We start from the raw sequence: 9909 nt of genomic DNA on the forward strand, positions 1-9909 counted from the left end.
AGTTTTGAGTGTGTGATTGTTGCTGTGAAAATCCCTATTTCTTGTTTTAATCTAGCACTGACCAAACTTCTTTTCTATTAGTTGGAGATAAAAAAATCGAGAATTGACCAACGCACTCCGAGTACAATAAATTCCTTAAAGAGGAGTCTTGGTTCGTGGAAGTTGCAGAGAAGTAGAAGTTCCTCTCTGACACTCTACCTGACTGTTTCGTACGTTGCTATCTTTGCATGTTTTTGATCGGAAAATGCTTCAGTTATTCGGTGTTTCTTCAATGCTGCTGGTTGCCTTGTAAGTCCCAAATCAATGAAAATTGAGAGGGTTTAGCTGTTGATAATCCTTACTGAACTAATATGGATCGTGTTGACAATCCTTTCTTTTTTGTGGTTAATAGGAAGTATGAGGAGATCACACCTCCACATGCTGAAGAATTGTGTTACATAACAGATAATACATACACTAAGGAAGAGGTGAGTTTCAAATTTCAGTTTCTGATCTTAGCAAGTGTTTTCTATTTCTCCCACTGTTCTATAAAATGTAGTGCTGTAGATTGATACTTCTTATGATTGAAAAGGTGTGCAAAATGGAGGCTGATATACTTAAGGCCTTGAAGTTTGATTTGGGGAATCCTACAATCAAGACAATTTTAAGGTATAGAGTAAGGCAGTGATTCTATATTTCCTTCTTGCTATTCATTTAGTATGCTGTCTTTTCTATATTTATGTACTCATTATATTATGAGCAAAATATAAAAATAAATCCATTCAATATGTTGTTTCTACAGGGGCATCTAGTTTGTTTTTGGCAAACAATTTCTGGAGGTTTTTGCTAAATTGGAGGAATAGCTGTTGTGCAAACAGAGTCCTGGTACTTCCATTGATTTATTATTTCCCTTACATGGTTGCTATTTACTCATTCCTATGGCGATATATATGTAAACACTTCCACATGCATGTTTGCGGACACGTAAACTGACTGAAGCGTGTATAGCATAAGTATCGAGCATTGATAGAATATGAATACAAGCATATAAATCTGTTAGTTGCCCTGGAAAAATTTATTACGAAGTTTATAGAGTAGTTTAGGTCTTTGTTGTTGGGGATTGAGACTATACGAAGAAGATACACACTTCCTACAACTTAGTGAAGTCTTTGGTATTCGACATTATTACTCGAAAGCAATAGACTATGGTTGGTTTCCATATTACTACAGCATCATTCAAAATGAAACTTGTTTGATTTGCAGGCTCTCTGAAACACCAGATGAGGAGTAGTTGAGTCAGCTAAACTCATAGGCTTCTCATGCCATCTCCCAATGTTCCCTTTCATCAAAAGAACCTTTCACTTTGTTCCTCTGAATTGTCCTCCAAACCAGTGGTGTAACATTATTTAGCCAACTCTGTTTTTCACAGAGAAATCATTGTTACCGTGGAAGCTGTTGCATGGAAAATAAAATTTCTTAACAATGCAGCGTACAGGTTTGACTCTTATGACACTTCTTTTGTGTTGCCCTATTTGTCCAGATAGAGCTGAATATATAAACCAATTCTTCTTGTCCTAGCCCTTTGCAGCAAAACTGCGGGACAAAGTTTTCATCTTTTTTGGCTCTGTTGAACTACAATTCTATAAAGGACATCTTTGCATAGCAACAGTGTGTGGTGTCTGATGGATGATAGACACAAGCTATAATTGGGGAAGCAGGTAGTTTTCTTAGTCTTCTGAATTTCAAGAGTTGGTCTCTGCAATCCTGCTTTTCTGTTTGTGAAACTTCACAGAAATGTCGAGATTTAAGAACTTTGAGGTTTGTACCTTGCAAGTCCTTGAGATTATGGCTGTCATGTAACCATAAGCAGTCATTCGGTGCAGGCAAAAGCATTCTCAAAGCCAAAAAAATTCAGAGATGAATTTCGAAAGAGATGTTACGCTGTCTGTAAGTTACAAGTTACTTCTCAATCTTAATACATCCAAGTTACGAAGCTGCCATCTTCAATTTCAGATCCCTGTCACTTGTCATATGAGGCATCAATTAGATAAAATTTGTTTTCTTTTCTCCTTCTTTCTCATGCGTTGGTTAATTCATTGACACACAGAGAACAAGGCATGTCCCTGTGGAGGGTGATTATTACGTTACAAGCACTAAGCAATCCCTTAACTTCATGAAGTTCCGCACCAAGGCAAGGTAAGCTTTTCAAATTATTGGTTAATTTTGTACTCTCTTTAATAGATTTATAGGATTTATTCATATGTGAAAGAAAAAAGAAGTGTTGTTGGTTCTCATTGCTTTGTTGTTCAATTGTTAAATAACATACATTCCTCTCTGTTTATACTTAAAGCCAAGTAAAATTTAACAGCAAGATCTACCTCCATCGTTTCATTATCAACTTGCTTACGGTGTTGTCTAATTGATTAAAGAAAAGTACAACTTGGTGAAGTTTCCATGTCATTCAATATTGTTGTCAAATTTGAAACATTTATAGATCTTTTCCACAAAAAGTTAAATACCTTATGTAAGACAGAGTCAAAGATTTTTAGTGGAAAGCATATACTGTGCAAAAAATCCTTGACTTAATGAGTCGCTCAGTAATAAAGAGGGTGATTTGGAACTGTTTTCCGTACTACAGCTTCATTCAATCTTTGACTGGTTTTATTCGCAGGTTTTCATAGTTTGTAAGTTTGTTTGGATGCCATCTTCGAAAGGTTGCCTTCCAGCAACCAAATCTTTTCATTTGTTCCTCTGATGTCTCCTTCAAGTCGAAATAAGTGCTAGCTTAAAAGGTGTTCCGCGGAAAGCTTTCAATAGCTTGCAGCATGCAGGTATGAGTGGAATGACCCTTGTTTTGTTTTGCTCTCTTTGTCGAAACACTAGATTAAAGCTTACACCAACTCTTCCTTATCCTTTTGCAGCAAAATGTGGTTAGTTGCACGAGTACCTAGGTGCTTTGAAGTCTGAAATCCTCTTCCATTTGTGATACTTAAATAATAGGGAAAAAGGGAAAAAATCATGAATAGTATCCGAAGTAAGGCCCACTACGAATTTCAGTACATAAATTTCCAAAACATAAACTTTGGTACATCAAATATGAAGCCCGACCCAATATACGTACACGACGTCAATGATTCCGTCAGACGTCGTGCAATTACACATATAATGAAGGGCAAAATAGATTTTTCACTTGTCAATGGTTTCCTCTCTGACTCTCTCTCTCTCTCTCTCTTTCTCTCTCTCTCGAAATGGCTTCTACACCGCCTTTCACCACCTCCGATTACAGCCCCTCACCTCAACATCCACAACCGCTTCAGCCGACTCGAGGGCCGATCTTCACTGTGCCCAGGCTCTCACTGAGTCCAGCCCGGCCTCAATTGAAGCCCTCCTTTTCTCACCCTCCATGGCCTGTGACTCGAGACGCCTCCGAGACCCAACCCGGCCGGCGCGCCACCATCCGACTACCAATAAACGATGGACGACCACCATCTTCTTCATCTCGCCGTCGTCAATAGCCTACTATCCTTGGATCGTCCATGCATTGAACGGAAAAGGAAACCCGACGACGAGGAGCCCGAAGCTTCACCGGCAACCTCTGCAATTTCCGGCGGCCGATTAAGCTGCATCTGGTATGGAAACTCATCTTCATGCCATTCTCTACGTGTTAGGCTAATTGGTTTTCAAAATTGATGGAGTTTTGTCGACTTGGTTTCTGGGTTAGCTCGGGTTCGATGCTGTTTCTACGTTGGCGACTTCTCCGACGCGTCTGGGCTTAGTTTCTGGTTCGACTGATTCCCTGGACGATGCCTGACCTTGAGTGGAAGTTAAACTTTGAAGATTTCTAGGTTGTGCACAGTGAGGCTTAGATACCAGTTCATCACCGAGTTCTCCTTCTAGTTTTCAGAAAACTGCTTCGAGGGAGTCCAAACCTAGACTGCAAATCTGACTTGTTGAAGGTAAATTCAAAGTTCTAGAAGGAATTGTTTCTTGTTTTGTGTCTAGCTTGAGAAATTGTTCGAGTAGTGTTGAATGGGATATTGAATGAAATTGATTGTTGGTGATGGATAAGTTATTGGTGAGAGTCTCATTGTGTTGTCTCGATTTGTCTCGGGAAAGAGAACCATGTTTGTTTTGGTGGGAATCGATCCAAATAGAGAGGGGAGGGCATGCCGATGGAGTTCTGAAGAGAGGAGAGAGAGAGAGAGAATGATAGAGGAGACAGAGGGAGGACGAGAAAGGGGCGAGACCAGGTCAGGAAGAAGAGGCCAAAGTCGGTGTGGTCGAGACCGGTGGTGAGGTTGGGGCAGAGGCGTCGGCGACGGCGGCGGCGGTTATGAGCAGAGTGGCTTGGGTTTAAGAGGCAAAATGACAAAGTAAAGTGAGGAAGGGGAAGTAAGAGACAGAGAGACCGTTTTACCCCTCAAAATATGACAAACTAACGCCGTCAATGACGTCGTGTATGTATATTGAGTCGGGCTTTTAATTTGATGTACCAAAGTTTATGTTTTAGAATTTTATGTACTGAAATTCGTAGTGGTCCATAGTTCAGGTTCACTTACCAAAATTTTCCCTAGGGAAAAACTTACAAACAGTACCTGAATTACGGGCCACTAATAACTTTCGTACCTCAACTTCAAAAACTATCACAATGGTACCCAGATTATCTAACACGACCTAACATTCATACATGCCGTCCACTTTGCCGTTAACAGTGTTAAATTTACAAGGGTAAATCTGTCAGTTCACTGTTCATCTCTCTTACCATGGTACTGTTCATTTTACAAAAAAAATTTAAATTTTTTTTCTCTCCTCAGGAAGAAAAAATTAAAAATGAACATTACCATGGTAAGAGAGATGAACAGTGAAATGACAGATTTACCCTTGTAAATTTAACACCGTTAACGGCAAAGTGGATCCCAGGTATGAATCTTGGGTCGGGGTGAAAAGTCCAGGTACCAAAATGATAGTTTTTGAAGTTGAGGTACGAAAGTTACTAGTGGCCCATAGTTTGGGTACTATTTGTATTTTTTTCCCTAAATAATAAGATTCTCAAGAATTTTAGCGATTTTGTATCTTGCCAGCTGCTCTTTTGTAGTTGAGATTACGGCTGTCATGCAACCATAAGCAGTCATTTGGTGCAGGCAAAACCATTCTCAGACCAAATAAAATTCAGAGGTGAGTTTCGAAAGAGCTTTTACAGCTCTCTGTAAGTTATAAGTTTCTTCTGAGTCTTAAGACATCCCTGTCACAAAGCTTCCATCTTCATTTTTAGAAGCTTCTGCAGATCCCTATACATCACTTATCATATGAGCCATTGATTTGTTCAGTGACACACATGGAGGCAGGCTTGTCCCTGCAGAAGATTATTGAATTGTATTCAAGTCATAAGGACAAGCAATTCCGTGATTTCATGAAGTTCAAGGTATGCTATTCAAATTAGTGGACTATTGTATATTGTCTCTTTACAGCTTTATAGGACTGATTCTGATGGAGCTATGAAAATGAAAAAAAATAAAACGTTGCTGGTTGTCAATGCATTGTTGTCCAATTGCTGAAGAACATACTTTTCTCTTTGTTCTTACTGGAATCTAAATAATTACTAAAACCTATAGCAAGATCCTTTCAGGGCATATTTGTGGACAGTCAGTGGATTGCAGTGTCTACATGATATTTTAAATATCTTTCAATATCGATGTTCCCTGCAATTTAACAGAGTACAGAGCAGTGATGTGTTTGGATTTTCCAGCAAATTCATGAGACAATTGTGAATTTTAATTCGAGTTACAATTCAGTATAAGAATGAACTTCATATTTGCCCCCTCTTAACAGTTTCAATAGAATCAATACCACATTGAAATGTTTCTATCCTGCAATGGATATTAAGAACTGAATGACCGGGAAAATACACGCAACCTGTCAATTGATGCAGTTTATGCTTTTCAACATTATTAGCTGATTTGAAAGCATTAGTTTTCTCCACATTACTATTAGATCACTCACATTGTGACTGGTATGATTGGCAAACTTTATGTAACTGAGGCGAGTCGTTTTTCTCCACATTACTATTAGATCACTCACATTGTGACTGGTATGATTGGCAAACTTTATGTAACTGAGGCGAGTCGTTTTTCTCCACATTACTATTAGATCACTCACATTGTGACTGGTATGATTGGCAAACTTTATGTAACTGAGGCGAGTCATTTATTTCAGGTGCATGGTGGTAGTTCTGGTTAGCTAGGACACATTCAGTTTTGACAATTAGCTTAGGCATTCTGATGAGCTCAAGACTTTCAATTGGGTTTACCGAGGTAAAAAGGAGAGATTTTCTTGGAACTATTGAGAATTTAGTTCTAGGGACTGATTTTGGTAGTCCATTTTCATTTGCAGTTCCCCTTTTAATTACTTCAGAAGTGGAGTGCAATTATTAAGCCGTTGAAGTGTCATCAAAATCACCAGTTGGGAAGCTATCCATTAAAACTATGCAAGAATCTGAAGTATGTACCTTCTGTTGAAGCTATGCAAGGTGTCACCAAATTAAATGAGATATGCTTTGGTAATTGTTCATGACTAAGATTTGTCATATTGTAAATGAGTCTCAGACTTCATAAGCCATTGCCCATTGATGCTAGCACTATCAGTCCATATTCCTGCGGCTAGTCAGAAAATCCACCAGGACGTGAGTCTCTGAAGTCAAGTCAAGCTGATCAGGAAAAGTGTCTCAAGTATCCTCCAGAGTGTTTCAGGAAAGCATTTAACAGCTTGCATTCAAAGGTAAAACTGTATAAGCATTTGTTTTCATGTTTTTCTCTATGTCAAGCTAGTACTGAATATGCAGACCAACTCTTCCTTATCATTTTGCAGCAATACTACTGGACACGATTTTCTTATCTTTGTTATCAGAGATTTTATGGCAATATCGAGGGTTTGTGTGTAGGCTACAAAGAAACTCGTAGCCATCAATTCTGAGAGCTTTGGATGTCTTATATGGGCTGAATCCTACATTTTAAGGAGCTTCAATTCCATGCTTTGAGGGACTCCCTCTCTATTATAGAGGAGGACTACATTCCATTCACTTCTTAGTGCTGTTTAGCCAATCTATTGTAAGATGTAACCATATATTATTCATAGTGAAACCAGTAGCAAACAACCCTGGCGTAGCCCGAAACATTGCAGAGATTTGGGTTAACGCATAAATCTCGTGTTTTCATGGGTGTCCTACTGTGATTTTATTCAACCTCACAATTATGTGTTTTAGAAAGGTTCTTCATTATAAGTTCTTTCTTCCTTCTCTCTTGCTTATCAGGGATTTTGTTGGCAATGTGGAATATTTGGTTTTGTTGTACAGAACAAACTTTTATCCTTCTGTGTATGAAACTCCTCGGCCAAAAAAGAGAACAAACAATGGCCTTGCTATCTACACAGAAGAAGAGTTGGGTATCAACAAAGCAGATGCTGGAAGGACCCCTTTTTGTCCATTTGATTGCTCTTGTTGCTTCTGAGGCTCCTTACAACTCACTGAGTATTTGGATGTTTAGAGATTTTGTTGTTTTGATTTGAGGATAGCTGTGTAGGTTTGGTTTTGATGTACTCTACAACTTGATTACATGAATCATGATGTGACTTGTGAATCAAAATCCTTTGGTTTCTCCATATGATGAATATAGAATTATACTCATTTGCCTACAGCTGACCCAATTTGGAGCATTCTCTAGCATTTTCAATTTTGCCAGTTCGGCTGCAGATCGTGAGAGATTGAAAGAACTTGTGGTTGCCTGGTTGGTTTTCCAGATCAGCAAGTTTCTGAAAACCTCATACGAAGCTGAAAGAATCTTCATTGTTTTTGCAAACATTTGCCGTCAGTTCGTAATTTACATGTGATATGGATCAGTACAACAGACTCGATGGGTTGGCACAAGGCAAGTTCTGGTCTTGTGTGTTCATGACTCACTCCTCGTTTATGAGGACAGGTAATTATTGTTCTCTCTTTTTCTTTTTCCTTTTTTGGATGAATAACTATTGTTCTATGAATAGCATGTACAAATTTCTGCTTTCTTATATCACCTCCTAAGGGAACTTTTCCGCAGCCATTGTTGCAATGATTTCCTGGATACGTGTAGCCTTTCCAGAACCACTGGTCTTCTAGCGTAATAAATCAACTCTGACTGTAATTCATTCCTTACTGTCTTTTCTTCCAAATTTTGATCTGAATCATTAGTGTTCTCGGATATTATTGTAGTATCAAGTGCAACTTTAGGTACTGTTGAAAGAACCTTGAGCCCCAAGTCATCCAGTAGAAGCTTGGTTATTGCATTTTTGACCTCTAAATTGTGAGCTGTTGAACCTCCATCGACCACATCATGGACTCCTACCATGATCAACATGTCATCTTTTACTGAATCTCCTGCGACCATAATTAAATTGTAAACTCAACAAGCTGAAAGTTAAAAACTTCAGAGCACTGTTCCGCATGCTAAGTTCTTTATCTCACTTGCTTGAGTCTTACTCTTACGCTATCCTAGTGTTTATTCATATAGATTTGCTTCTCAAATTAAATATAGGCATTTGAAATGCAATACCCTTGTGAAGCATTCTGTTCATACCTAACGTATTCTTCTCTTTGATCATTCGCAGAACTGCAAGAACAACGATCCAAGCTTCAACCTGTTAGCATTATAATAATTTGAAAACACTCAACACGAGAACAAAGGGATCGATGTATCCTTTAAAAGGTTGAACATAAACACAATTGAATAATAACATGTTTAACCAGACTGGCTAGCTATTCTTTAAACATATATAATACAATCATTCATTTTACCAATCTAATGTAGCAACTTTGCTTTGAAAAATCTACTGACTTGTTGTAAGTCCTTGAAGATGAACTGCTAAAGTGTCAGCAATATGCCGTTGCAAGTGTTCTGCAACTTTTTGAAGAAGCAGACTTCCAGATCTCCCTATGTCCGCTTTGTCCCAGTAACTGAACTCGCCTTGTTTCGGGCTGCTGTCTTGTATAACTCCTTCACACCACTCCTCAATTAGTTGCTCAAGGTAATAATCATTGGGCTTGTAACTGCAAAGTAAAATTCTTAATTAGTAAAATGTAGATATTCATTTGGAATTGAAATTCAAGATGATCTACCCTGCTTTCCGCATGTCCTTATATATATAGAGCCAGTTTGTTGTACTTCACTTACAGAACCATATCTGCTACGAGCCCTTAAAAGTGTATTATATGTCACCTGAAAAAGCCATCAGGAGAATACTTGGTGAACTGATCTGGAATGGCTACTACCATAGATTAATAGCCATCATTTTGTTTATAAATACATTAAAGTTTCTATGCAGAACCATATGCAGACTGCAAAAATATTAGCTTTGAGAAAAAGATAATAATGTTTGAGGACAAGTATAAAATGAAACACAGAGAGAGGGTAATCTTTCAGAGAGAATGGAGTTTTCAAGTGTGTTTATTCATCTCATACAAGGAGGTATTTATAGGAATACAATTGAGGTGTGAGATGCTTAAAGAATGATACAACTTTGATGACAGCTCCATTTCTAGCTTTACATTGTGGCATTGTGGCTGTGATGATGGAGATAACCATGCTTGTTCCCCTTTGGCATAAAGCTTATCATACAAGTCACTATACCTATCTTTACACTTAAGCACCCCTCTTTATACTCAAGTACATATCCTATACATGATATAGACATATAAACTATGACAACAATAATCATATATACTACAACACTCCCCCTTGGATATTTCATGTCAATAGTATTGTCTAGGCCATGCGCTTCGAAATTGCCTCGTTAAAAACCTTGCCAAGTAATAAAACCATGTGGGAAAAAACAACCTTGGTCGAAGGAGAAAAAGAGCACAATGCGCATTGAGTGTGGAGTATGTATCTGGATACTCCCCCTGAT

At 38.3% G+C, this 9909-nt stretch overlaps 1 protein-coding gene and 1 long non-coding RNA gene across 14 annotated transcripts in view; one reads left to right on the forward strand and one right to left on the reverse strand.

Annotated features, from left to right (window-relative positions):
- Positions 1-7255, forward strand: part of LOC112192881 (putative disease resistance protein RGA3) — a 33695-nt gene extending 26440 nt beyond the window's left edge. Inside the window, exons 3-19 of one of the 11 annotated variants that reach the window (XM_040516348.1) lie at positions 82-288; positions 392-467; positions 572-648; positions 782-864; positions 1243-1474; positions 1558-1697; positions 1863-1926; positions 2087-2175; positions 2651-2810; positions 2901-3608; positions 3701-3935; positions 5061-5154; positions 5307-5401; positions 6193-6290; positions 6370-6476; positions 6582-6753; positions 6844-7255. In XM_040516348.1, coding sequence (XP_040372282.1) covers positions 82-107 — 26 coding nt within the window. In that variant the 3' untranslated portion in view covers positions 108-288; positions 392-467; positions 572-648; ... (12 more) ...; positions 6582-6753; positions 6844-7255. Of the gene's footprint in view, positions 1-81; positions 289-391; positions 468-571; positions 649-781; positions 865-1242; positions 1475-1557; positions 1698-1849; positions 1927-2086; positions 2176-2650; positions 2811-2900; positions 3936-5060; positions 5155-5251; positions 5402-6192; positions 6291-6369; positions 6477-6581; positions 6754-6843 lie in introns of all 11 variants that reach the window. The other 10 variants (XM_040516350.1, XM_040516349.1, XM_040516347.1 and 7 more) reach the window with 10 other exon arrangements.
- A 179-nt stretch (positions 7256-7434) lies between these two features.
- Positions 7435-9909, reverse strand: LOC112194168. Of its 3 annotated transcripts, XR_005808245.1 has the most exons (4): positions 9122-9909; positions 8841-9052; positions 8583-8643; positions 7438-8383 (listed from the first exon to the last, which is right to left on the reverse strand). It is a non-coding gene; the product is annotated as an uncharacterized LOC112194168 (long non-coding RNA). The 3 variants fall into 3 exon arrangements; XR_005808246.1 differs by having other exon boundaries at positions 7435-8383; positions 8801-9909; XR_005808244.1 differs by having other exon boundaries at positions 7437-8383; positions 8841-9909.

The sequence above is a fragment of the Rosa chinensis genome, chromosome 3 (genome assembly GCF_002994745.2).
Source record: "Rosa chinensis cultivar Old Blush chromosome 3, RchiOBHm-V2, whole genome shotgun sequence".
NCBI lineage: Eukaryota > Viridiplantae > Streptophyta > Magnoliopsida > Rosales > Rosaceae > Rosa > Rosa chinensis.